Raw genomic sequence first — 26,825 nt, forward strand, 5'->3', positions numbered from 1 at the left:
TAATAGCAGTAAGAGGGCATGTTAAATAAGGGGTTGTAGTGTATGCACATACTGTATATCAGGCAAAAGCAGGGTTAACAGTGATATGATAAATGAATGAAAGACGTAACAAGTAAAAAAGGAGAGTTACATAAAGCAGCAGGAAGAGATATTAAAGCCATAGGATATTTGGGGAATTGTTATGTGAAGCGACAGAAAAAGGTAAATGGAGAGATTATGTAAAACAATAAGAAGAATTAAAAAGGCAATTCAGATGGGGTGGAATAAATAGTTCTATGGAGCAGCAGGAGTTTATATTTTAACACTTAACATCTTGTGATGTACTTGCTCTGTTTAAAAAATAATTTCAAATAAAGTGTTTTGTTAGCTAGCAACTTTAAAAAAAAAAAAAATGATTTCTGCAGATATGTGTTTAGAATATCAGGTAGAATACTCATCAGAATTGAGTCTGTACCTTGGTAAATTCATAGTCTAAATATGTAACTATTTTGCCACTATGACACCATGGTGCTGACATGGGAGTAGAATATATATTCCCTCCACTGCCCCAGTACTATTTTAGAGCAGTGATATAGAGGCAAGAAGGCATTTGTATTGATAGACACATGACAGTTTATTCTCTGCGGTGATCTTTAGGAATATACAGTTAAAGATCCCTTATTTGATTGCATTTCCAGTAGCTGCTAGGGCATTTCTGTACACTTTTATCTACCATTTCTGGTCCTCATTTTATTGTATGCAGCTGATGAAAATAAATATTAGGCAAAGCAGTGTTTTATCTAAGTCAAGTGTACCTTGGGTTCCTGCAGACTGCTGTTTGTATTGTTAGCACAGGCCTTAGGCTAATGGCACATGGGTAGATTTGTCACCCGCAGTAGCCCAGATTTAACCATTTATCTCCCCAAAATGCTTTTTCTACTGACAAAGTAATTTGCTGGCGGGAAAGCAAGCAAGGTGAGCAAACTTCAGGTGACTTTGGAAAACAAAGCGCAGTGTATGCTTACTCACCGGCAATTTACTTTATTACTGGTGGAAAAGTATTTTAGGGAGATTTGTTGCCTACAGTAGCCAAGATTTAACTGCGGGAAACAAATGTACTCATGTGCCATTAGCCTAAAGAGATAACATGAGATGGTTTTATAAGATAACTGATGATAGGAGTTTGGATATAGCAATTTTGAGGTGATGAATTTATTAAAATTTTCAGCATAGCATAGATGTAAAAGTGATTAGATTTATATTTGTGGTGCTGGAAGTTAAACAGTCAGAATGATTTTTTAGTTTATTACGTGATAGTAAGACACATACGTCACCAAACAGATCCTTGGTTTAGTGCAGTAGCTTTCTTGCTTAAAAAGAGACCAGCTTCTGATTTCGTCGAACTGTCAGTCCAACCTGCTTAAGGTCCCCATACACGGGCCGATTATAGCTGCAGATTTCGGTCCCTTGGACCGATTCGGCAGCTTATCGGCCCGTGTAGGGGCAGAACCGAGGGGCCTGGCCGACCGATATCTGACCTGAAATTGGGCAGATATCGATCGGGCAGGTTAGAAAATCCAGTCGGATCGGGGACCGCATCGGCTCGTTGATGTGGTCCCCGAACCGACTGCCCCATTGCTGCGTGCAGAATTCGATCGTTTGGCCCCAGGTGGGGATATCTGGTGAAGATCCGCTCGCTTGGCGACATCGCCAAGCGAGCGGATCTGCCCTTGTATGGCCAGCTTAAGTTGTAAACCTGTAAACATTTGGTTTCTCATATATTTATAAAAAGTGGTCATATCTCACCCAAGTACCTATAGTGGAATACATATCAAATAACAACATTTACAATACTTTAAAATTAAAGTTTAAAGTTTGAAAGTAAGGCTCTTCTTATTTTGCTTCTGGCTTCCTCGGGTCTTCTGAAACTACACATGATTCTTAGGCTGAGAGAAGTGTATCCACTCCCTTCCCCAGCTCAGTTGATCTGCACCTAAAAGTACAGCTTCCACTTGCGTGCAGGTACATGCAGCTGTTAAGAATTCGACCCAAACTTCATATTAGCCATACATGACATTACTTTCGTAAAACTACTTTTATGAAAATGACCATTTCCCTGCAAACTGGAGGATGCATCACTCTAGGGACAACACATACTTGAATAAAACACTGCAAAGTCCTTATTTCATTGCCAAAAGCTCATGAACTGTACTTTTCTATAATTACCGCCTGCCTCAAGTAGGTGTTATTTTTCGCACAGACAAATGAGATATTTACCGCGTCTAAGTGTTTGTGAATCATGCGTTAGTATTATTTCTGCGTGCTAAGTAACACAATGCGGTAAAATTAACGCATGCAGTTGCACGTAAATTAACGCATGCGATATGTGACTTAACGCATGCGATAATACTTTAGCGAATTGCGCGTTTTTTTCGTGTAATTTTTAACGCAAAGAAACATGGGATAAAACTTATCGACCTTTAGTGAATCAACCCTAATGTTTCTCAAAGTTCATTAAATTAGTAGGCTTTTGGCAGAGAGCCCAGAAAAGTTAACAAGCAATGTCTGCACTTAGATACAATTGTAACTAATAAGCTTTACAGGTCTCTTGGAGGAACTGAGACTTAAAACTTAAAGGTCAATTTCACCTTTTTTTTTTTTTTTTTTAGAAAAACTGTAATAACACATAAATTAGACCCCAAAACCCTCAAAAATGTGTTCCAACTTTTTAACATCCTGCCAAATTTTGTAAAATGGGAATGGTATTTAGGGGGTGTGGTCACACACATGGGAGTGGTCAAAAATTCACTGTGCTGCACACTGCATTTCTTTTTGTCCCTCTTTACATTTTTCAAATACTGGGAGGTATGCATAATTGTACTTATACATTTGTGGGGCTTTTTCTGTAATTCCAACCCATGCATGTGCCTAAAACTAATGTCCCTGCCTAGACTAAATTTGGGTTCAGCAGCAATAACTGTAATCCATAGGATGCTCATTGCAGTCAGTAGGCAGTGGACAGTATTGTGGCCGACGTGTTGTTGAGCTTGATAGTATTTCTGTTCGGCTAGGCATAAAAGGCATCATTGGTTATTTGATGCATAAATCACAGACTGTGAAAAACATTGTTTAAAAAATGAAACGTTTTTCCAAGCATAATGGCACAGCTGAAGAATGAGAGGTTAGCCACTAGTCATCACCATGGGGCATTCTTTGGGGAAACTAATGTCCCTCTACCCTGTGGAGGTAGTGTGTATTCCCCGATAGCTGCATGGGTGGATATGTTTACTGAGCCTCTGAGGTTTATGTGATTTCACAGCCTTTTTCCATTCATGCAAACAACTCAATTCAACTCAATTGTTTCTTTATGCATTTGTGAATTGATGACTTATGCTTGAATCAGCCAGTTATAGAAGGTAAATTCCTACAATATTCATCTCAAGTGCATTTGAACCTATTATAACTGCATCATACTTTTTAGCAGTTACGCATGTTTAATATAGACAAAATGTTTGAACTCACTGTGACATGTCTTTTTTTCAACATAACTTATTATGTTACTATGTTAATACATATTCAATAGCACAGGAGGGAAACTGGTGCGGCAGTTGTCAGAATACATATTGTAGTTAAGGTTATGAGATTTACACTTGTATATCTCCTACCTACTATATGAGGCTGGGGAGGTTACATTAAAAGATCATTGGTTTCTTAATGTGGATGTATTTGCTTGAAGGGTAAAGTGAACATTTAAGACACAAATATGAAGTTCCCAAATGAAAATAATTTTATCCCAAAATACCCTCCCTCCAAAAAAAAGTGCAAAACAAAATAAAAAGATGCAATGGAACTCATTTCAATTAAACGAGAGCAGGCATGTGTTTTACACTATACAGTATAGGGGTAATTTGCAACCCCTGGGGGGCTTAGGTACAAGAGTGTTAAAGTGCACCATAGTGTGACCCTTAGTGCTCATTTGCTAGCACTTGCACCACCCCAGGTTGTAGCCAGTATGGAGCTAGGGACAGGACCAATAAAGCCTTAAGGACTGTGTTTAGTATAAGTAAATCTAAAGCAACTGGACTTGCTAAGTAATCATTGAAGACATTTCACTACTCATCCAAGCAGCTTCTTCAGTTCGACTGAATGGTATGGGAAGTCCTCATCATATGAACTCTTCTGCCAATCCAATCACAATGGTTCATTGTAACTCTTCAGAGAGGTGACACCTGAAACTCATAGAGGTGTGAATGCTGTGGAGTTACTTTGATAGGATTACCAAAATATCATGCAACTCATAGAGACAGGTGTTACTTGTTAGAGTTGCATGAATGGATGTGTGAAGAGTTCTGAATGTGCTGGGGTACAGATGTTAGAACAGCATTGTATTGTGCAGACAGATGGTGTTGAAGGCCCCCACCTCTGTTTAGGGATAGTCTCTCCACTTTAACATGCATAGCCTCTTTTACACCTCTTTCAGACCAGCGACCTCTTTTGTCCAAAATTTGGACGTTGCTATTCTCAAAGACGTGTACCTTGTCTTTTTGGTGTAGAGTTGCTGAGTCTTGCCCTGTAGAGTTCACCATCCTATGCTGAGCCATTCACGTGGAGAGCAGTTGCTTTGTCTCCCCAATGTATTGGTCGGTGCACTCCTCACTACACTGGACTGCGTTTACAAAATTGCTTTGTTTTTCATTTGGTGTTGGATCCTTTGGGTGTACAAGTTTTTGTCTCAGTGTGTTGCTAAGTTTGAACACAACAGGGATGTGGTGTTTGTTAAAAATTCTGACACTCCTGCTACATATGGGATAATATTGTTCCTTTTTGTGTTTCTGTTAGGCTTAGTTGCTGTTGTTTTGACAAAGGCCCAGTCTGGGTAGCCACAAGCTTTCAGTGCTCCTCTGGGATGTTTGTGTTCCTTGTCCTTGTACTCTGTATCGGTTGTCACCAGGGTCAGACGGGGGGGGGGGGGGGGGGTGCAGGGCCCACTGGGGCTTCTACCTCAGGGGCCCCTGCACCCCCCAATGGCCCCCCATCTTCACCCCCTCCAACCCCCTCCCCTGAGCTCTCCTAAAAGAATCTTACCTGCGGTGCGTTAGGGGAGGGAAACAGGGGATCACGGGAGCACCCTCGGGGGGATTGGATCTGGGCTGCCAGGGCCCACCGGGTTTTTTCCCAGTACCCCGGCAGCCCAGTCCGACGCTGGTTGTCACACTTTCTGCCCTGTGGTGTAGACAGTGCTAGACAGTGGGCTTCATTTCCAGCCAGAGTTTTGTATTTTTTCAAATTAGTCCCTGCCCCAGTAAATATTACAGCCTAATTGATATCACATTCAATACACTCTACAGTCAGTTTCATTAGAAGCCAGCTAACCTGTCCATTTTTTTAGAGTGTGGGTGGAAACTGAAGTACCCATAGGAAAGCCACATTATTCAGATACAAACTATTTGCAGGTATTGCCCTGGTCAGAACTTCACTGCTGCAAGGTAGCAGTACTGACCACTGAACCACAATATAATTAGGTCACATTTTGTATGACTACCCCATTTTCACAATGCAGCTACATGGGTTTATTTGATTTCATAAATTCACTGACTGAATGTTCGGCCACCTGTGTTATATAAGGGTTACCAGATTTTGAAGGGGGTGAAGTGAAATCCAGGGACACCAATTAAAGTTGTGAGCACACTGCACAAATACTTATATAGTACATGCCTACTTTTCGACTGCTTCCTTTTGACCACAACCACTAAAGAACATGGTTACAGAAAAATAGTTAGCTTTTTATACATTGTGACTGCTTTCACTGCTGCTGTTGTCACACTGCTGTTGCTGTCAACATAAATTGAGGGAGAATTATGGGGCAGATGAGCAAAAAAATAGGGACATTCTTGAGCCAATAGCTGCAGGTAGGGACATGTTTCACTTAAATAGGGCCTTTACCTGGGAAACCTATGTTATTCTGTATACCATAAGTCATAAATTATTGGTGGCTTGTGGAGCCGCTAGAGCTGGGCGGTATGACCAAAAATTTATATCACGGTATTTTTCAAAATTATATCGGTGTCACGGTATTTGACGGTATTTTTTTTTTCCATGCATGATTAGGTGTTCACCCCATTTCCTAATAAATTAGAGAATAATTACTGCAGTATTGAAAATCAGAGTCAGGCAAGCGAAGGATCGGCAATAGAAAGTCGTAAGGTAAATCAGGCACGCTTAGTTTCCCAGGCAAGGCCGCAGACAACATAGCACAGGAGGAGGCGTTTGATAGCATTAAATACCCCCCACGCATGTGCAGAACCGGCGCCGTCAGCGCGTCACGGACGTGCACGCTTTGACATGTAGGTGCGCTTTGACGCACGCGCACCGTCCCGCGGACAACGGGAGGCGCGCGAGACCGGGTCGCACGCGTGAGTACCCTGACACCCCGGTATTGTGGTATCTGAAAAATGAATATAGTTTAAAAAAAAAATACCGGTATTCGGTATTAAACGGTATATCGCCCAGCCCTAGGAGCCGCACATCTGTGGTCTCATTTTCTGCAATTTATATCTGCCAACATCTATATTAGTGGCAGATACTCAATGTTTGCAGCAGTACAGTACATTTGCTATGTGGATGTTGGTTAAACATGTACTACTGTATCAGTATAAATAGCACAATGTTCTTTTGCTGCAATATCTTTGTATGTAACATAGCAAACTGAGATCAATAAAGACACATCCATGAAGTTAAACTCTCACGACATTCCTATTTAGCTTCTACTATTTATATTTTTAGAAACAAAGAAAGCCCACCCAAAGAAGTTTCCACCTTGCCATGAAAAGAAAAAAACAAATGGCCTCCTTGCTCCACAGTGTACTAATTGTTGGATCAATAAAGTACAATCTAACTTACAAACAGTAACATTGCATTTTCTGCCTCAGTAACATGTATCCCACACTCTATTGCATTTATCTACTGCATCTACTTGCCTACTATATCCCCTTCAAAGTATGCATTTCTCAGCTTTACTTCTCTGACAAAAAAAAGCTTCTTTGTTCTTGCTGAAAAGATGTTCTTGGGCACTTAAGTTCTTTGTACGAACCCTTAATATTTTTATATAGGCTTTAAGATAAAACCGCTACCAAACCTAAATCTATAATGAAAGTATATCAATATCTTAATCATTATGTTGATCCACATTAATCATTTCCCTTACAAAATATAATTAAAGGGGTCGTTTACCTATAAGTTTACTTTTAGTATGATGTAGACTTTCACAATCTAAGGCTAACTGCAATCATTTTTCATGTTTTACTGTTTGTGGTTTTTGAATTATTTAGCTTTTAGTTCATCAGCTCTCCAGTTTAGAATTTCAGCAGCTAAACCAGCTCAACCAGACAATGGTTTAAATGAGAGACTGGAATATGAATAGGTGAGGCTGAACAGAAAGATAAGTAATAAAAAGTAGGGACCAATTGAAAAATTGCTGAAAATAGGACATTCTATAGCATACTAAAAGTTCCCTTTGAATACAGTTGATCATTTTAGCTCAAATGCAAAAAAGTCCACACTTCACAAGTCTATATAACAGCCACAAATAGTTATAGATATATCTCACTGATAAAATCGACCGGTCTGGGTGCATCTGCCCCAATTTTCAAATGTTTACAGGACATGCATACCAGACCTCAGACTGCTCCATTGTGTGATGAAGTAAAATATAACCTTCATTCATCCTCCATTACAAACAAAGATGCCTGATGTGTTATGTATCTCTGCAAAGGGGAAGAAGCACACCAGTGTGTCGGCAATGCCTTTAAATCAATTATTTGCAGAAATGAACAAACAGTATTGTACCTGAAGAAGGGGTCACCCCCGAAAACTTGTGCTGTTTGTTCATTTCTGCAAATAAATGATTTAAAGGCATTGCCGACAGACTGGTGTGTTTCTTCCCCTTTTCAAAGATACATGGAAAAAAGGCTTGGGAGCGGCTGTGGAAGTCAAGCACCCTTTGAGAACATGTATGTAATTGGTGTGCTGAATATTTTTCTTTATGTGTTATGTATCTCAGCACTCTATCAAAGGGATTAATGTACAGGTATTATAAAATATAAGGATATTACAAGTTACAGAGCAGCTCCATGATAGGGTGACCAAATCACTTTAAAATTCAGGGACACATCTAATAAATGCATATTTGCAGTGCAGCCCTTCTAGCTGGATTTTCTAGGCCTGTCCCTGAAATTTTAAGTGATCTGGTCATCCTACTCCATGATCATAAATTGTAAATATACCCTTTGAGACTGCCCTGCTGGCCTCTGCAGTGTTTGCAGCGACATAAATTGTAGGATAAAATCGTAAAACTAACAAATCATAGAATGTTCTGAATTTGAAATAGTTGGCAGACACCAGCCATACGAAAGTGACTTCCTGGAAATGCATTGTAGTCCCCCAAGGATATTGGCAGAGATATAATACATGCACAGATTTTATTGTTATCCGACTGAAATTTTCTAACATGGTCAATCAACTAAACAACCGATTGCCCTATTAAGAAAATTATCTGGACTAAAATTTGAAGCCCACACTGTCCAGTGCGTGTATGGGCAGCTTTAGGTGACAGTTGCAATGTGTAGACCTACAACCAAACCTAGGTAATTATTTAATTATTTATAAATTGCTTATAGCCACAACTGATGACTGTATGTTCTAATGGTGGAGAGTAGCATGGAATTTATCCATATTTACTTTTAGTGGGTTTGCTGTGCTGGTACACCTGTGTGGATTTTGATATCCAGTAATAATTGTTTTGTATTCTGGAACATCTAATATCCTCAAAGTGCACATTAATTCTTATAAATGCAAATGTCAGTTTTTCACGAGTAACTTCACAAAGCACTATTTATAACTGATGGTATAACTTTTTAAAGATGTATTCTACAGTTTGCATAATTGCATAAGATGTAATTGAGATATGACATCGATCTATTCATTTCAGCTGTTCAGTAAAGTATATTATGCCCTTTATCCTTTAAGAGTGGTTTAATACAGTACTGTATATATACGTAGCATGCATAACACTGCATTTAGCTACACTGAACTTCGACAGGTACTTAAACCTTGAGTAAACTAAGGGGGATTTATTAACATTCAGATTTTCATGAAACCAAATCTAAACTCCATGAATGTCAGTCATTTATCAAAAGATCTGAAGTAAAAAAGCATGAATGCAAAAAGTTGCGTAAAAACATGTAACCCCTTCTTGGATGTAACCAAGCCAACAGCACGGCTAGTGTAGGTTTAGAGCATGGGGTACACGCGACTCAATCCTTCAGGATGGGCCTTCGCTAAGTGCAAGTGACCAAATGGAGCTATAGGGTAGTGCAACTACAACCCACTGTAACTGTGTGCAGTGCAGATTAACAAATGGGCAAGGACCTTGGGAAGGTAAGTACCACAAACCAGCATGGCTCCCTGTGGAGAGTAGCCTGGCCAAGTATCTGTGTCCTCAGGGTGTCCCTTAACAGCCAAGGATCCCTCACAGCCGACTATGGATCAGGGATAGGAACTGACCTGATACCTGTGTCTTAAATATGGCCCTGCTCTAATGCAACAGTGCCTGTAGGGAAGAATACTTCCAGCTAATCTCTCCTGGTTGAAGCCAGAAACTGCTCTTTCTAACTAATCTCACTTTCTTATAAAGTGCTCTTTATAAATTATCCTGATACTCACTACTCCTCATTCACAGGGTCCCTGTTTCACCGACTTTACTAGAGTTAAATGCAGACTCTAGGGTAGAAGGCTTTACTGGGGCCCTGTTGATCCCAGGCTCAGTGGAACTTCCACCTGGGTCAGCAGATGCAGCCAAAGAGGAAGCCCCACCCCCCTGCTAAGCACTATATTAGAGTGCCAAGGGTTTGTTCTTCCTGGTAACCAATAAGGCACATATGCAAAACTATAAACTGATACATGGGTCTTTGCCCAGTAACAGCACAGACTAAGGAAGTTGATGGGTTTAAAGCCATAGGGACGTTAACCCTATGGGTCCCTACAAACACAAAACCACAACTTTTTTGATTTGCTGGCCGAAAACCATGTGTTATTTTGTGACAAAATCGTCACAAATTGGGTACAGGTATGGATCCTGTTATCCAGAATGCTCAGGACCTGGTATTTCTTAATTACAGGCTTTTTGTAATTTGGATCTCCATACCTTAAGTCTACTAAAAAAAATCACTGAAATAATGAATAAACCCAATAGGATTGTTTTGCCTCCAATAAGGATTGATTCTATCTTAGTTGGGATCAAGTACAATGTTCTGTTTTATTATTACAGAGAAAAAGGAAATCATTTTCAAAAATTAGAATTATTTGCTTATAATGGAGTCTATGGGAGACGCCCATTCCGTAATTCGGAACTTTCTGGATAACGGATCCCATACCTGTATTAAAAAAAGCCGGAACCGAAAAAATCAAGCATTAGTAAATGCTCCCTCAGGTCTCACAAGACACCACTTGCTACTGTAATCTGAACACAGGATTCTCACTAGCTATTTTTGAACCCTAATATAGATGTCCCAATGGATAAAATGTATAAACTTGCTTGGGTGTCTAACTGGGGGCTGTGATATCTGGGGCACTTTTATTTATTTATTTTGAGTCTGAAATAAGACAAATCAGAGTCAAATAGTTTGCACCAGTAGTTAGATCTTTCTGACTTGCATGGGACCAATCATCTTATTGGGTGCTATCGATTAGCGGACCTTGTGCAAACTATATGGCTTTGATTAGATTGCACCATTATGTCTCCTTTTACTTTTGCAGTTCATTCTGTGCTGGAAAATAGGTTATAGAACATGTAGAGTTTTTTTTTTGCAGCATTTGCAGCTTCAGGTTTCTATGGCAACTGAATGAGTGGCAGGTTTAGAAACTATGTTAAGTCTGTTGGACTAGCAGCATGAAACAGAAATTGTTACACTAATGGGCAGAGATAAAGTCTACGTGAAGCTGGGTGCAGCTACGTGAAGGGGAAAAATCAAGGTCTTTAATTTGAGAGAAGTTGGCATTAAAAGACAAACGTTTAATGGTATATCATGGATTTTAGCCACTATTACTCACAGTCTAGGGGGCTATGGAAATAAACTCATAGCCAAGGGTGAAGGTATATGAGTACGAGCCAACCACCTTATAATTATGTATACATTGAACATTCTGCTGCTCTCTTGTTGCTAATTGCACACCTACTGTTACATGAATGCTTTGTACATGCTATTCAAAGGGTAGCAAACAAGCAGAGTCTACCTTCCATGAAATGGCTGGATCATGCATTAGAGATGAAAGCAGGCAGGCCTGTGCAGCTAGTGTAGCGCAACAGGGAATTAGCTGAGGAAAATATTGCAATATTAATGAAATCTAAAATGCACACAATATGCATTAAGTAATTAGGTATTTATTTTTTGCAAAACAGCATAATGTAAAATTTGCTTTCCTTATAAGAAAGCTATTGTTATTAGGCTTGTTAAGGAAATCAGCTTTACTTGCACAAGCCCATAGCCTTCTGCACATTGGGAGTTATTTAATAAATAGTTCTATACATTTCCCCTTTAGTGATGAATCATTTTTAGAAATACTGAATGACACATTGTATGTGAATACTTATAAACCTTTCTTAGTATTACATATGGAGTAATATGGATTAACATGATTCTGGGATAACAATAAAGAACCCCAAGAAAGTGCATTAATCAAGCCACTTTTGTTAACCAAAAACCTCATAGGATACTCCTGCCAAGGTTAAATGAAGCAGAGGTACTTGTCAGTTCTCATTCTCTCTCTAAAATCTATTGGCTTTGTATGTACAGTATATCTATTATAGCTGCTATGTTATAGCATATTATATGAAATAATTTACTTTAATTACTATTTCATGAGCAGTGTAAACTGCACTCGGTGCTTTGCATCAGACACCAAATTCAGCAAAGAGCCTTTATCTTAATGCCTGCCAAGAACATGGTAACTACATCTACCTGTAGCTTATGTCACTTGGAGGTCCTTTCTTGCACCAGGTTAATGAATGTGTGCATTTTGGCACACTACTATCATCATCTGATTCTAATAGTTGTGGCCACAATACACTCATTTGGCTTCTTAAGTATTTTTGTAATGGACATTCCTATGATTCTGCTTTTGCAATATATTTTATGATTTAAAAAAGTGTAGAAATTAAGTAACTTTTGGGGTTTTACTAAGACTTGTGTTACATATAGCATGTTATTATCTTGACTTTTCTGTTAGAAAAATGCTGCAACAAAGGTCATTAAATTGCTGGCATTACAGTGCAAATTGCATGTTTCTTGTATTGATTAATTTCTTTAGAAACTGCAAATGCTTGTGGTTTTTTGGCCAATTATATAATGTGAATTACATTGCCTTATATCATTGGCAGTTTTAAGCAGTTGTTTGTGGCTGTTTCCCAGAAAAGTTGTTGAGGTAAAATATCATGTGTAACATAAGTCATAACATAGTTAAGCCATATGCTCCATAAACAGGTTTTAGTGTAAGAATTATATTATTATTTTTTTTCTGTATAGTTGCACATTAACTGAATTAAACACTGTTGTTCTGTCTGAAGTTGCAGGTTAGAACTATAATATTGAATTGCTAGACTCTTGCGTATCTCTCATTAATCCTTTGCCCTCTGTAGTGTAATTCAATTAGTGATGCCCTCATATACATGAGAAAATTACAAATCGTTAAGAAAGCGAATATACTTTTTTCAGAGCTAGGACTATGAATGAAAAAGGCAAAAGCTGTCTTAAAGTTGGGGTTCACTTTACTATTACGGCATATGTTGCTGCTGTGTTGTTTGCTGGGGCCCTATGTAGGGGATCAATTGGGGGCCACATCGCTAGTGCCAGTTGTACTCTCTGCACTAGATAAGCTATTTCTGTTACCAGAGGCAACTTTTTACCACCTCTAGTATATTTGTTTCTTAACCATTTGAATTACACTACAGAGAGCAAAGGATTAATGAAAGATAACCAAGAGCCTAGCGATTCAGCCCTGCTATCTTCGGGCACATCCACTTCCCTACGCTCCTCTGTGTGCAACTACCTGGGTGTGGACACACAGAGAAGAGCGGATGGGAGGACGGCCTGAAAAATGCGAAAGTGGACATTGTTCAGGCCGACCTCTGATTTGCTCTGCTTTGTGTGCACACACTCAGACAGTTGCCATAGTGTTTAATGGAGGCACACAGAGGAGCATAGGGAAGCGAATCCGCTTGGTCAGTGGAGCCTAACCAAAAAATGCAGGGCTGAGAGAAGCGGATATACACTCACCCTAAAAATTACAAATTTGTGGTATTCAAGTTTTTTCTACAGTTTTATTCATTGTTTTTATACAGATTTTTTCATAAATAAGGGGAGATTTGCGTTTTTGTAAGGTTATTTGAAGTAGAAAGTAATAAGAAAATTACAAAATACAAATTTTGATGAGTCTTCTTTCTGTTATGCCTTCTAACTATGGTAAAATAACGATAAAAAGATACCATTAATTATAGCCATCTGTATGACTGACTGAGAATTGAATGTTCTCTCCTTGTTTGTGTGGATTTCCTTTGGGGGTACTGTTTTATTCCTGCAGTCCAAAACCATACTGGTAGGCTAATTGGCTTGATGACTTCTGATGAAAATCGCTGTAGTGTGTGTTTTTTCTGTACGGAAATTAGGTTGTTAGCTCAACTCATGTGGGGGTTTGATGTTAACAAACACACTCTGTGAAGAGCTGCATAATATGGTATTGGTTTGTTTATAAAGAAATTATATTAATGGCCCTTTGTAACTAACTGGGCACTGACTTGCTTTCTTAGCACCTACTATTCATCATAAAACATATGCATCCAGTATATATCATGTCATCAGCTAGTGTCTAAAGGACTCTGCAAACTTTGCTGCATGTTTCTGACATGTTATTTCACAGAAACACAGTAGCAGGTTGGACCTTTAAAAGAGAAATCTAAAAGGCATATTTACTAACATTTGTTTTTTTTTTTGTTGTTCATGAATCACGATTTTTAGTGCTAAAAATCATGGATTATACAAATTGCATGAAAACACAAAAAATGTGTTATTTATTATGCAAAAGAAATGTGAAAAAAGACAAAACAACAAAAGCTGTTAAAGTAATGTAGAAGTCAATGGGAGCTTTCCTAGGCAATTGCTCGTAAGCGCACTAAAATTCTTCTGAAAATGGCACATTTGAGGTTTTTGTTTTGACTAGACATTTGTTTTAATTGAACTGTTTTTTTTTTTTTTTTTTAATGGTTTCAAAAACCTGTAAAACCACTAAAATCAAAATGTTGACAAATCTGCCCCTAAGTGTTGAATTCTGCTCAGTTAGACTACTCTGTGTATTGCACCTTTAAAGACTCCTGAATCATATTATTCTCCAACAGCTTGACCTTAGGCATACAGCAATGATTGAACAGTGTCTCATCCTGTCCTGAAAATCCTTGTAGCTTGGCATTTGATGCATTAAGAAATTATGTAGAAAAACTAAAGCTGTTTTCCCAAGCCATACTCTGTGTGTCAGTGATCAGGGATTTTAATGTGACTTCTAATAAAATATTTATCTTTTAATCTTTACTGGAGAACCCTGTGCAAACTAAAAAGAATCCCTGGGGATTTTGTTTGATGTCAGTGTCAGTGATCAAGCAGTCCTTATTTAATCCCTAGACTGATTTTTTTCTTTTATATCTTTAATATCTGTATTTCAGTACATATCCTTACTGTTCTTGTGCCATGGAAGGGCTATTTGATGCCAGCAGGGTAATGTTTATTATAAACTAATTTGTGTATATTCTCTTGAAACTTACATGGGTAGTTAGAAAATTTTTACAGATTATCATTGGTTTTAATTGAGAACATTTTTTAGTTGCCGAAGGCAAGTAGGATCTCAACCGTTTTGTGATTCAATTATTCCTCATTCTTAGCATGGCTGTTAGTAACATGTAGCTTCCATGGTGTAAATCTGTGCTGTTCACTTTATACAGTGTTCACTGGCTGTTCTCAGACACATTTCAGTGCAGCATAATAACTATAATTTGTCTCTTTCTGGTGATCTCTAGAAGTGCCTCCGGCTGAACCCTGATGCTCCGGTGTGGGTGGCCAAACAGCGGATCCTGTGTACACTAAATCACAGCCTAAAGGACGTTCTAAATTATGGGCTCTTCCAGCCTGCTTTCAATGGGAGAGCTGGCAAATTTTTGGATGAGGAACGACTTCTACGGGAATACCCACCTTCTTTGGCAACACCTGTTCCTTACCTGGAGGTAAATATGCTCAGAGAAAGACGTGGGTTGGGTAGTTAAAATTCACTTAGTTAACATTTCCTGGACAGAATATAATTAAGATAGCAGGATCTCAAGTAGGTTATTGTTTGTATGTAAACAAAATGTACAGAACTGTATATGCAGTTTAGAACAGCTGCAGATACAGATTACATAAATGCTAAAGTTTTTTTTTCCGGTAGCAACAGCCTTCCATTATTTCACATATTTGCCACGGATTCTAGATAGCAAAGGTTCAGGGCAGCACTGACTTTATATCACCATATCCTTGCCAAGAAGACAATGTTATATTAAAGGGAAACTGTACTTAACATTTGACTTGCAAGTGTTGTCTTGCTTGCATATGTGCTAGGTTATATTAACTAATAAAGGGACAGTGGCATATTTGCAGCAACCCTTTAAACATTTGCCAGCAGCAGTACAGAGAGGCATAGTATACTGTTTCAGTAATGTTCATCATACTCTAAGCCACCTCAGACCCGGCATAACCTTTTGCACTCAACAGGACAAAGTCAAATTAAGAAAAGGTTCTAGTATGAAAAGTGGTTTTTGATAAAAGTGTGAAAAGCACTGGTGCTCAGCTCAACATTTTCCCTCTGTTTTTTGTCAAGCTATTTCACTCCAAAATTTAACACCCCATTACATATATGGCAACACTTATTACATAGCTTTCTAACTATATATGTGATTGTACACAGTGTACTGTGGTATAAAATTGGCTATATGTGGTGTATATCAATAGAGGTGTTTGTTACACACATTTATAAACATATTCTATAAAGTTTTGTTCAGAAAATGTTGATATAGCTGTTGACTGACTAAGCTATTATTGTGATTATTTTTTCTTAGTTTCGGTACAAGAGGCGAGTTTACACACAGTCACTGCTGGATGACAAGCAGTTTGCCAAACTTCATACAAAGGTAAGTAAACCTAAGAACATATTTGAATTACATAAATTATCAAAGAAGAGTGTGAAACCCACTGCATCTTATAGTCCTGCAACAACTGAAAGTAGCTTGTCAGTGGTTTAAAATCTCCTGTGAGATTGGATCCTTTAAACACCCATGCCATTTTACTTAGCAAGATAGCTGCCAAAACAATTGCAGAGTAATCCATGTCCCCTTTCCATAGGACCAAAATGCTACATACAGGAGGAATTTAAAAGCATGATATTAACATAGTAAATTAATCTGGGTGACCTTGTTGACCATGTGGCCCCAACTTGTAGTGACCTTGCCAGTCTGCCATGCCACAATAAAGTCACACAGTCACCCTGCTTGTATGCTGCCTGCCCTGTTTGCTGGTCTGAAACTTGGTTTGAAATTTGTCTGCCTGACCAATTCTAATGTCCTCCTTCTGTGGGGGAATGTAATAAAAGTCGGTAATGGAAAAATTATTCGTAATGCCTCTGTGGGAACAAATTTGCCTTTGTACAAGCTTTATATGGACTTTGTGGACTCAGAAACTGTTTAGCGACCACTTCCAACAATGAAAGAAAGTTTGTGAATGGTATTGTTTACAACAGTGTGCAGTGGGTTCCTGCTGAGTTGCTGTGCCGTTTAATGCTTGTTATTAAATGATAGGTCATCTAAGGCTGTGAGCCAATATGCCACTGAATACTGGTGGTCACTGTACCAATTATCTGGGAGTCAAAATGCCATTTAAAACAGGCAAACCACGGTGCTTTTTAATGTTGTCGGGTCAGTGCATTTTTTAATGCTGCAAGTCAATGTACTGTTATACTGGTAGTCACTGTGCCAATAAATTTAATGCAGGGGAGTCTCTATGCTATTTAATGCTACTAAACCAGGGGTACACAGAAGAGGCTTGTGCTTAGAGTGCAGGGTTGGACTGGGGGGGCACTTTTTCATAGCTTAGTGGCCCCCACACACCCTCACCCCTGGTGGTGGGGGGGCGTAATTTTTTTCGATAAATTATATTGTTTTCCACAACCATAGTGTGGGCTTTTAAAAGGAACAGTGTAGTGTAAAAATGAAACTCGGTAAATAGATAAGATGTGCAATATCACAATTATTTCTAGTTAGTTAGCCAAATGCTGGAGTGGGCAGATGTCTAACATAATAGCCAGAACACTACCTCCTCCTTTCAGCTCTCTAATCTCTTAATTAGTCAGGGGGGCCACATCGGACATAACTGTTCAATGAGTTTGCTTTTGATCCATAACACACGGGTCAGATTCAGAAGCAGTTATGTCCCATATGGCCCCCTCAAGTCACTGATTGGTTACTTACTGCTAAGGTTAGTGAACTGCAAAGGATAAAGAGTGTTTATGTTATGTTTATGCGATTGTGTTAGACATTTGCTCTCTCCAGCCTTTACAGAGTACATTTTTAACTAATTAACTAATTTATATTTTATATTTTGTACTGCCTATCTATATACCTAGTTTTATTTTTTCTCTGAACAATTCCTTAAAGGGTCCTCAAAATGATCTGGGAAAGCAGTGTTTTTAATGCTGTTGAGTGACTGCATTTTTTTATTTATTTCTGTGGAGTGCTGTTTAATACTGGTAGTCACAGTTTCATTGATGCTGGCAGTCATTATTCCATTTATGCTGTGGAGGGTAACTATGGTATTTAATGCTGCTGGCCCATTATGGTATATAAAGCTAATTGTTCAGTGCGCTATTTAATGCTGCAAGTCATTATACAATTTCCTGCTACAGCCAATTAATGCAATGAGGCATGCTTACTAATGTGTGAATTTTCTCCTCATTTAACTTTACCAAAGTTTGTCTTAATTCATCAGGCGTATTTTTACATCTCATATTTACTTAAAAATGTACTAAAAATACGCTGTTAAAGAGAAATGTGGCAAATTTGTTTTGGTGAAAATTGATTCATGTGCTCTTAGTATATGAGTTCACTGGAGTAAATTCACCATCACAAAAGAAGTAAATTTTCACCAAAGCTAAGCTGATTCGACAAAACTTGTTGTACTGTCCTTTTAGTAAATTGTGGGGTATTTTAAATTTTGGTAAAAATACTTCAAATTTTCACTTTCACCCTTTAGTAAATACTGTATGCCCCCTTGTGTCACCGTTATATAATGAGAAGGAAAGCTTCAATCACTGGGTGCAGTTTTCTGCTAGCCCGGGGTACAAGGTAAGTGATCATAATCACTGGGGGTTGCCTAACATTTGGCACCCCCAAGTGACTGAACCTTTCCTTCTCCTTTAATGCTGGGAATCACTAGGGCTCATGCACCCACATTTGCAGCAAGTGGAAATTAGAATTCTAGTCATCGTGTTTTTTTACCCAATATTCAAATTGTTATTATAATTCCATCAAATATTGCTGCAAGGGTGCAATGTGGCTGATGCAGCTGCATCCAATGCATGCAATAGCACCTCTGCTTTGACTATTGATGCAGATGGCTTCTGAAACCTTGGAGCCTGTTTAGCTCCAGGATGCCCCCAGAATCAATAGGTCAAGTAACTCAGTCTACAACATAATGCAAGATAGATGCAATGTCTTTTAACTCAACTATGCTGAGGTTCAAGGGAATGCTATTGATGGAAGTACCTTTAATAAATGACACTGATTTGCGCAACTACTGTGTCAATTTTGCATGACTGCAACTGCAATTGCTTTCGTAAATGAGCCCCAATGTACTGTATCATGTATCATTTAATGCTGGTAGGTCACTGTGCTATTTAATATTGTGCGCCAGTGTGTCCAGGGCCAAATTTAAAAATCAGGGGCCATTAGGCAGCCACTGCCCCCCCACTCGCACACACCACCCTGCTCCTGCATTTTTACCAGTCATCAATTGCCCTTCGTTTTCAACCATCCCTCTGAACCCCATTGTTACATACCTTAATGAAACACCAGGAGCCAGAAATGGGTAAAAAGAGGCCACAGCTTTTATTTACATTTTATCAAATAAATAGGACCTTGCCAGCCTCACCCCAAGGCAATATTCAAAGCCAGAATTCCATTAGAGATCACTACTATGCTCTGCTGTTCCTTACTGAAGACTTGAGATCAGCACTATGTCATTATATCCACCATTGAGTATTAGGCTGCCTCTACCTACAGAGAGGATGGTCCCAAACTCTGCTACCAGCAGGAGCTGCATCTCCCACCATGAGAGAAGTTCAGCAGCCCTGCTGCCAGTCCTGAATCTGCAGTGTCTCAATGATAGAAAATCCAAGCAGACTGTAACCTAGCACAAGCAGTAGTAGTGTTGTAATCAACCCACTGAGAGAAGCTCCTTTCTCCCTCCTCTAAAATTTCCTGTGCAGTACTCTGGCAAGGTCCTACCACTGCTGTGACAGATACAACTTTAAATACATTACGGTATAGCCACTGTTTTGATCCAGAGGAAGGCAAAAAACCCAGCCTGAAGCCATTGCCAATTATGCCTCAAGATGGAAAAAAATCCTTCCTGACCTCCAAGGATTTGACTTTCATTTAACATAAATGATACCATGGAGACTCGGACATTTATACTGTATGTTACCAAAACCAAAATATAACAGTGCATATAGGAAAACATTCATATTCTGTTATTAATAGATAATATGAGAGCATAAAGAAGAGAATATCCTGGCATTTTTTAAAATATGCAAAAAAGAGGGGAGGGTAGGTGGGATGTTTCTACCTGTTCAGGAGATAGGAAGTGAACTGCTTCTCTTATGACATCACATCCCTATCTTTCTCCACCCCCAGCCCAGCTTTCCCCTTCTTAATTTATTGCTTCTCACCCAATCACAGGTGCATCTGATTCTGCCAATCTTTAAACATAAACCAGTGTAATCTGGCTGCGGGTCATTCGGATCCCTTGTCATGCAGCCCCTGCGTTTATAGCTTCAGGGCTTCCTTTACAGAGGACTGGGTGAGCGGGAGATTCAAACAACTGTCAAAATTACCGCCCAGTCCCTAGTTCAGATGCGGCCAGCAGGTTGCATGCCACCCACAGATCTTTGCCACCCTAGACCCAGGCCTTTGTGGCCTGCCGACAAACACAGCCTAAGTGTGTTATTTGACACTGGTATACACTTTTCCGATGAATGCAGCAACTGGACATTACCCCAGTGTATGGAGAAATCTCCCTCTTGCAAATCCATCTTTCACTTTACAGTTATCTGGGTGATGCTGGCTGGCATCGATCATTTTTTGGCTAGCTTGTGGCTGATTTGCTCTTGAAATTCTCTAGAAGGTGCATGCTGCCCCAATCCGAGACCCACAGTCCCCAAACACCCTTTACCTGCTGGTGTAATGCTGCGAGTTACTGTATAATAACATCATGTCCACTGCATTTTTATCAACAGTGCAGTAATTGTAAGGGCCCAAAGCAGAAGATCTGCCTTAATCCAACAAACTTTAGTTTTATCTTTTAAAAATATGCAGCCAAAATATATGCTTTCTCACATGGGTATGCAAATCCTCCTGCAGAAACAAAGGACTTCCTTTGTTATGCTACTGAACTATTATTTTTTATTCTGTACAGTGCATTTATAAATGTATTATATTTGAATCAGAGAGGCAGATTCACATTACATGCCCTACCCTGGCCTCTCCCCTTGCTCCACCCCTTCTGGGTTATAGGACTCTCCCCACCTCTGCCCACCCCTACCTGCCCCCTAACCATATGAATGATGCAGTTAGCCCCTAGGAACAGTAAATGGTTACTATTTTTGTGTTATGAGTAAGGACTATAAAATCATGATCTGCTGCCTTCTAAATAATTTGCACATTCCAATAAACTTACCTTGTAGATTTAGATGAATCATTCCTATTTACAGTGGCTTGCTAAAGTATTCGGCCCCCTTGAACTTTTTCCACCACATTTTGTCACATTACAGCCACAAACATGAATCACTTTTATTGGAATTCCATGTGAAAGACCAATACAAAGTGGTGTACACGCGAGAAGTGGAACGAAAATTATACATGATTCCAAACTTTTTTTACAAATAAATAACTGCAAAGTGGGGTGTGCGTAATTATTCAGCCCCCTGAGTCAATACTTTGTAGAACCACCTTTTGCTGCAATTACAGCTGCCAGTCTTTTAGGGTATGTCTCTACCAGCTTTGCACATCTAGAGACTGAAATCCTTGCCCATTCTTCTTTCCAAAACAGCTCCAGCTCAGTCAGATTAGATGGACAGCGTTTGTGAACAGCAGTTTTCAGATCTTGCCACAGATTCTCCATTGGATTTAGATCTGGATTTTGACTGGGCCATTCTAACACATGGATATGTTTTGTTTCAAACCATTCCATTGTTGCCCTGGCTTTATGTTTAGGGTCGTTGTCCTGCTGGAAGGTGAACCTCCGCCCCAGTCTCAAGTCTTTTGCAGACTCCAAGAGGTTTTCTTCCAAGATTGCCCTGTATTTGGCTCCATCCATCTTCCCATCAACTCTGCCCAGCTTCCCTGTCCCTGCTGAAGAGAAGCACCCCCAGAGCATGATGCTGCCACCACCATATTTGACAGTGGGGATGGTGTGTTCAGAGTGATGTGCAGTGTTAGTTTTCCGCCACACATAGCATTTTGCATTTTGGCCAAAAAGTTCCATTTTGGTCTCATCTGACCAGAGCACCTTCTTCCACATGTTTGCTGTGTCCCTCACATGGCTTGTGGCAAACTGCAAACGGGACTTCTTATGGTTTTCTGTTAACAATGGGTTTCTTCTTGCCACTCTTCCATAAAGGCCAACTTTGTGCAGTGCACGACTAATAGTTGTCCTATGGACAGATTCCCCGACCTGAGCTGTAGATCTCTGCAGCTCGTCCAGAGTCACCATGGGCCTCTTGGCTGCATTTCTGATCAGCGCTTTCCTTGCTCGGCCTGTGAGTTTAGGTGGACGGCCTTGTCTTGGTAGGTTTACAGTTGTGCCATACTCCTTCCATTTCTGAATGATCGCTTGAACAGTGCTCCGTGGGATGTTCAAGGCTTTGGAAATCTTTTTGTAGCCTAAGCCTGCTTTAAATTTCTCAATAACTTTATCCCTGACCTGTCTGGTGTGTTCTTTGGACTTCATGGTGTTGTTGCTCCCAATATTCTCTTAGACAACCTCTGAGGCCGTCACAGAGCAGCTGTATTTGTACTGACATTAGATTACACATAGGTGCACTCTATTTAGTCATTAGCACTCATCAGGCAATGTCTATGGGCAACTGACTGCACTCACACCAAAGGGGGCTGAATAATTACGCACACCCCACTTTGCAGTTATTTATTTGTAAAAAATGTTTGAAATCATGTATGATTTTCGTTCCACTTCTCACGTGTACACCACTTTGTATTGGTCTTTCACGTGGAATTCCAATAAAATTGATTCATGTTTGTGGCTGTAATGTGACAAAATGTGTAAAAGTTCAAGGGGGCCGAATACTTTTGCAAGCCACTGTAAATGTGCATTTGTAGTGTACAAATAGGGTATGTTTGGATTTAAAATAAAGAAAGTCAGAAAAAATTATAAAACATTTAAACATTATAAAAATGTAGCCAGGAAAACAGCAACAGAAATATTTGTCTCATGCCTTGTTGTCCTGACTAGTTAAATTAAAAAAATAAAAAATAAATTAATGAAATAATAAATAAACTGTTGTTTTTGTAAAATGGCTGCATAGTTAATGTTATAAGCATATCAAATTAATCTTGACTCCTTATTACACAAGCAGATAACTGTTTGACATTGTTAACTGCTATCTGTGTGCGCTAGGCAGTTTTGGTGTATATATTACAAAATGTCTCTGGTTTTTTATAACGCAACGAGGGTGTTTTGGTTGATACATATATTCGTCATCATAATTACAATGATCATATTCCCAAAATCATTGATCATTGATGTCTTTTCATTTTAAGTTACTTTCTTGGCTGCTATTCCACACCATGTAGACACCAAAAAACAGGTCTCTATTATCTAGATTCTAGACACTAGATCTATTATTTGCCAGAAACATTATATTTTTTTATATTCTCTAGAAAGTGTGTCTAAAATTAGAGACATTTACTATAAATATTCAGTTAGGCTTGAGCTGTGACACTGGATTGTTTTTCTTTTTCAAATTGTCCTGTCCTCTTTTTCTTTCTTTTTAGGGTAATCTAAAAAAGTTCATGGAGTACATTCAGTTACAGAATATCGAAAAAGTTACCAGACTGCTAGAGAGAGGTCTAGATCCCAATTATCAGGATCCAGACACGGGAGGTGAGTAAACTCTTGAAGGCGTGCATTTCTCATGCCTAGCAGCATCTTTAGGGCATATGATGATCACATGAACACGAGAAAGGGTATGGGGAAAGTGCTGTGTATCCAGTGACCCTTGGTAGAAGGACTTGTGGATAAGTAGAGCGTGACTGTTTGTTGCTTTTAGACTAACATGTTTGCAACATAGATAACATTTAACAACAAATCCTAAGATTTAGAAAATATTTAAATAAGGATATACCTAATTAATCAGATCCTTATATGTTCCATTACTAAATTATCTGGACAATATCTTACACATTCAAGACTATTCTTGAACTGACCAGGATTTCACGTTCTGTAAATATTATTTGCTCAGTTTATGGTATTATGTTCAGTACACTGGCAGGACTGTATTTTTTCATTTCCTTTTGGTCCTGTGCGCTCTAAATATATAAGGCTAATGCCAGACGAGGCGTAGGGCAGATATTTTCGGTAATCGGAAAAATGGTTGCCGAAAATTCTGCCCTACACCTTCTACTTGTGCCTGCACCCGAATGAATGAGATACACTCGGGACATGTAGCGGAAATACGCATAAAGAGTTTGAAAGTGTTACGTTTTTATGCTTATTTTGTCTACATGTGCCTGCACCCGAGCATGTTCCATTCATTAGGGTGCAGGCACATGTAGGAGGCATCGGGCGGTATTTTCACCGCCCTATGCCTTGTCTGGCATTAGCCTAAATGTGACAACTTTTACACCCCGTGTGCAAAAATGATCTCTCTGTATGCACACAGAGGTAATTAGCTCAGAATGAATACATAAATCATATGTTTTGATGCAAATTTTCTTGTCCACACCTTAATTAGTAGTGTGCACTGACTTAAAAATGTGTGTGTATGCTTACTGGCTAGTGGGAGCATTGATTCCCAGGAAAGCCACTACAAAGGATTTGACTGTATCTGAGTCTTGCTAAAATCTTGGGATTTTTCTGAAGCCACAAACCAAATTCTGGATTTAGTGCATCTTAGTATTTAAGCCATTGTGAAGCTAGTACCAACACTAATAAAAACAGCCACACAATTGCTGATTTTTTTGCACATTTAGGTCATTTCTGATTGGTATACCTATATGCTATGTAAATCAGCCAACTGTAATAATAAATACAACATATGGGTTCTCAAACAAGGCTTTTCATTAATTGACTGACTGAGCCTTTTTAAATGTTTAGCAAAAATATAAAGCTAGCCTGATTGATGACCGTCTGCTAGGGTTGCCGCCTGGGTGAAAATACCAGCCAAGGCTGGAGCTGCTATTACAAATCTATCGGCAATGTAGATTATGCTTATTCCTCTTTACAAATACCGTATTTTCCGGCGTACAAGATGACTGGGCGTATAAGACAACCCACAACTTTTGCAGTTAAAATATCCTCAATCTCCCCCCCCGCAGCGTCCTAAAGCTCGTCCTCCCCAACATCATCCAGCTCCCCCTAGCGTCCTCCCCAACATGCTCCAGCTCCCCCCAACATCCTCCCCCACATACTTCATCTCCCCCCAACATCCTCCCCCACATATTTCAACTCCCCCACATCCTCCCCCACATACTTCAGCTCCCCCACATCCTCCCCCACATACTTCAGCTCCCCCACATACTTCAGTTCCCCCAAGTGTCCTCCATCACCCCTGCTTCATCCGGCTTTGAAGGAACGGCTTTATCCACCACCCCTCACGCTCGTCTGGTGCTTCCTCCGGCTGCTTAGGTTGCGCCCCGTGCGCGCTGACGTGACGCGTATGCACAGGGCGCAACCAATAAAATTAACCGCGTTACAGGCTCATTGGTGGTCAGCGGTTAATTTTATTGGTTGCGCCCTGTGCATACGCGTCACGTCAGCGCGTATGGGGCGCAACCTAAGCAGCCGGAGGAAGCAGCAGGCGAGCGGGAGGGGTGGTGGATAAAGCCGCTCCTTTAAAGCCGGATGAATCAGGCGAGCGGGAGGGGTGGTGGAGGACGCTGCGGGGCCCTGCAAGCAAGTACCCGGCGTATAAGACGACCCCCGACTTTAACCCAGATTTTTCTGGGTTAAAAAGTCGTCTTATATGCCGGAAAATACGGTACTATTCATTAAAATGGAACTTATTTTTCTTATCATTACAGGTATGGGATCCGTTATCCGGAAATCCATTATCAGGAAAGTTCGGAATTACGGGATAGCTATTTCCCATAGGCTTCATTATAAGCAAATTATAGATATGGTGTATATCAGTGATCCCCAACCAGTGGCTCGGGGGCAACATGTTGCTCACCAACCCCTTGAATGTTGCTCCCAGTGGCCTCAAAGTAGGTGAATTTCTGTCTTGGAGGCAAGTTTTGGAAGCCCAGAGACATAGTTCTACTCCAAGCAGAGCCTCCTGCAGACTAGCAGTCCACATGGGGCTACGAAATAGCCAATCACAGCCCTTATTTGCCATCCCCAAAGAACTTTTTTCATGTTTGTTTGGTTTACCAACACTTTTTACATCTGAGTGGGGCTCACAAGTAATAAAGGTTGGGAATCCCTGGTGTATATAAACAACCTTTCCAAAAGAGCTTACATTTACAAATAACTCTGAAAACCTAAAAATGTTTAATTAATGCATATTGAAAAGTTGCTTAGGATTATATCTCTTTTTTATTGTGAAAAAAATAAATTGAGGGGAGAAAGAATAGATTTGGAGTTCAAATCAGTCAGTAGACACGTTCAAATGATACATACTGTATATCAACCTTTTGTAGCTTTTGCTACCCTTAAGTATGTATTTCCTATACTGCTGAAACACATGCAGCATAATTATAAATCTAACTACACGGTAAATATTTCAGCAACAATAGAGTGATATTTGATTCGATTTTAATTGATTTAGTTCTGGGTTTAACATTTTTTCTCTTGAAGCCAAGTTGCTTTGATTTAGTATTTAACATTTAGATCAGTAGTTTTGTTCTTGATTTTTATTCATAATTCAGTAGTTCTGTTACACTGTTCCTCTTCTAGGTCAAAATATTTGATTCAGTGTTTAACATTCATGGAGCTGTCGCTATGCCATTCTCCTGGGTACAAGGAGGCCAGGCCTTAGTTTCTTTGGTTTAATGCTGTTTTTGGGAACCTGGCATTGCACCGTGTACCTGAATAATTTGGTTTAGCAGTTCACATCACTATTTATCATTACATATTTTCAGTAGTCCTTGAAGGTTATGAATAACTAGCCACCAAGGAACAGAACCTATAATCTTATATGTCACTTTATGTGTTATAGTCATACTATTGCATCTACTAAAATATTTTAGAAGGCCCTTCATGAAGCAACACTTA

At 39.5% G+C, this 26,825-nt stretch overlaps 1 protein-coding gene across 2 annotated transcripts in view; it reads left to right on the forward strand.

Moving 5' to 3' along the window:
• The window catches only part of shank3 (SH3 and multiple ankyrin repeat domains 3), a 189,555-nt gene that overhangs the window by 71,173 nt on the left and 91,557 nt on the right, over positions 1–26,825 (forward strand). For both annotated transcript variants that reach the window (XM_018092370.2, XM_012960073.3), the window contains exons 4-6: positions 15,095–15,298; positions 16,166–16,237; positions 23,387–23,495. In XM_018092370.2, the coding sequence (XP_017947859.1) occupies positions 15,095–15,298; positions 16,166–16,237; positions 23,387–23,495 (385 nt within the window). The remainder of the gene's footprint in view (positions 1–15,094; positions 15,299–16,165; positions 16,238–23,386; positions 23,496–26,825) is intronic.

This window comes from Xenopus tropicalis, chromosome 3, assembly GCF_000004195.4.
Source record: "Xenopus tropicalis strain Nigerian chromosome 3, UCB_Xtro_10.0, whole genome shotgun sequence".
NCBI classification, from domain to species: Eukaryota; Metazoa; Chordata; class Amphibia; order Anura; family Pipidae; genus Xenopus; species Xenopus tropicalis.